Source organism: Neopelma chrysocephalum, unplaced genomic scaffold (genome assembly GCF_003984885.1).
Source record: "Neopelma chrysocephalum unplaced genomic scaffold, ASM398488v2 Primary Assembly neopelma1_94779, whole genome shotgun sequence".
Classification (NCBI taxonomy): Eukaryota; Metazoa; Chordata; class Aves; order Passeriformes; family Pipridae; genus Neopelma; species Neopelma chrysocephalum.
In genome coordinates this window covers 1-1947 of record NW_020923485.1, presented here as the reverse complement: position 1 = coordinate 1947, position 1947 = coordinate 1, and the positions used below count along the sequence as shown (strand labels likewise).

The window sequence follows — 1947 nt, the reverse complement described above, 5'->3', positions numbered from 1 at the left end:
CCCCAATCCTCGCCGCCCAGCCCGTTCCCGGCCCCGAACGGGCCCTGCTCGAGCTGCACGAGCAGCTCCGGCGCCATCGCCGCCGCCATCTTGCTTCGCCCCCGCGCGCCGGGGCCACGCCCCCTTCCCCCCTCACGCCGCCGACCAATCAGCGCCCGCGCCCCCGCCCAGTGCCGGCCAATGGCGGCGTGGTTCCCCTTCTGCGCCCCGCCCCCGCGCACGCGCGCCAAGGCCACGCCCCCTCCCCCTCACGCCGCCGACCAATCAGCGCCCGCGCCCCCGCCCAGCGCCGGCCAATGGCGGCGCGGCTCCCCCCCCTTCTCCGCCCCGCCCCCGCGCATGCGCGCCGCGCGCTTCCGGGTTCCCGCCCCGGACCCTCCCGACGGCGGCGTCGAAAAGGGGAAGCGGCCGCTCCGCCCCTTCCCCCCCCCGGGACCTCCGGGACCCCTCCCGGGACCGCCGGAGTCGGTAGGAGCCGCCCCGCCCCTTCGCGGGAGGGAGGGAGAGGGGAGGGGGAGGCGGTGTCTCCATGGAAACCCCGCCCCGGCGCGCCCGGGCCTGGAGGGGTCGCGACCGGAAGTGACGTAACGGGCGAGGAGAGGCCGCACGGGGGAGGGGGAGGGTGCCAGTAGGGGGCGCGCTGGGACCCCGAGTTAGGCCGCGCCCCCTCTTTCTCAGGTCACGCCCCCCGATCTGGCCACGCCCCCTGTTTCCCAGGATCGTGATTGGCCGAGGAAGACATGGACGGGGCGGGGTCAGCCAATGGGAAAGCGGCGGTTAACCGAACAGCCAATGAGAGTGGAGATACTGTAGAAGCAACGACCAATGAGCAGCGAGCACCTGGAGATTCCTCCAATAGGGATGAAAGGAGCCCGGGGACGGCCAATGAGGAGCTCGGGCTGGCTGGTGCAGCATCCAATGGGAATCTACTGCTTCAGGGCTCATCCAATGAGGGAAAAGGGAGCCCTGGCTCATCCAATGAGCAGCCAGCCCTGAGAGACTTGGCCAATGAGGACGGAGGAGGTCAGCATGGCCCAGCCAATGAGGACAGAGGAGGTCAGCATGGCCCAGCCAATGAGGAGGCAGAGCCACACGACCTGACCAATGAGGCCAAAGGGCCGCAGCATCCAGCCAATGAGGATGCAGGACATAAAGCTTCAGCCAATGAGGTTGCAGCAGCAGCACAAGCCCCACAAAATAATGATGCAGCAGCACACGGCCCAGCCAATGAGGAGGCAGCACCTGGAGCCGCAGCCAATGAGGACAGCGCCCTCCCATCACCGACCAATGGGAGGGCAGAACCCAGGGATCCACCCAGCGCTTGCTCCGCCCCCTCCGCCCCTCCCTCCAATCGGCACGCAGCCCCGCTGGATCCAGCCAATGGGGTGCCGCCGCTGCGGGCGGAGCCCTCCAATGAGCTCCAAGCCCTCCCCGCCCCGCCCACCCGGACGAGAGACCCGTGGGATTGGTCGCTGGAGGAGGCGTGGCTCCGCGCGCCGGAGGGGGAGGGGTTTGAGGACTTGGGGGCGGGGCCTGAGGAGCTGGAGGAGGAGAATGAGGACGAAGAGGAGGATGAGGAGGATGAGGACGAGGAGGAGGAAGGCGAATGGTGGCACAGCCCCGACGGCGCCATCTCCAAGCAGATCCTTCGCCGAGGCCGCGGCCTCTCCCGCCCCGGCCCCGGCTCCCTGTGCCGCGTCCTCCTCACCCTCCCACCCTCCCCCTCGGGGGTCCCTGCGGGCTGGGGGGGCCCCCCCTGCCCCTCCTCGGGCGCGGGGCGCTGGCAGACCCTCCGAGTGGGCACCGGCGAGGGCAGCTGGGCGGCGGCGCTGGACGCGGCGCTGGAGTCGATGGCGCGGGGCGAGCGGGCGCGGCTGCGGCCGGCGGGCACCACGGCGGCTCTCGTGGTTCGCCTGGGGGGCTTCACCCCCTCGGTGCCCTTCTGGG

The 1947-nt window shown here is 71.4% G+C and overlaps 1 protein-coding gene across 1 annotated transcript; it reads left to right on the top strand.

The window, feature by feature from the left end:
- Positions 1-340: 340 nt before the first annotated feature.
- Positions 341-1934, top strand: LOC113980592 (sarcalumenin-like; the record flags this gene model as incomplete). The annotated part of the gene is made up of 2 exons (XM_027707820.1): positions 341-468; positions 679-1934. A coding segment is annotated over exon 2 (1194 nt), but the record flags the coding sequence as incomplete, so codon positions are not given.
- Between the last annotated feature and the right edge of the window lie 13 nt (positions 1935-1947).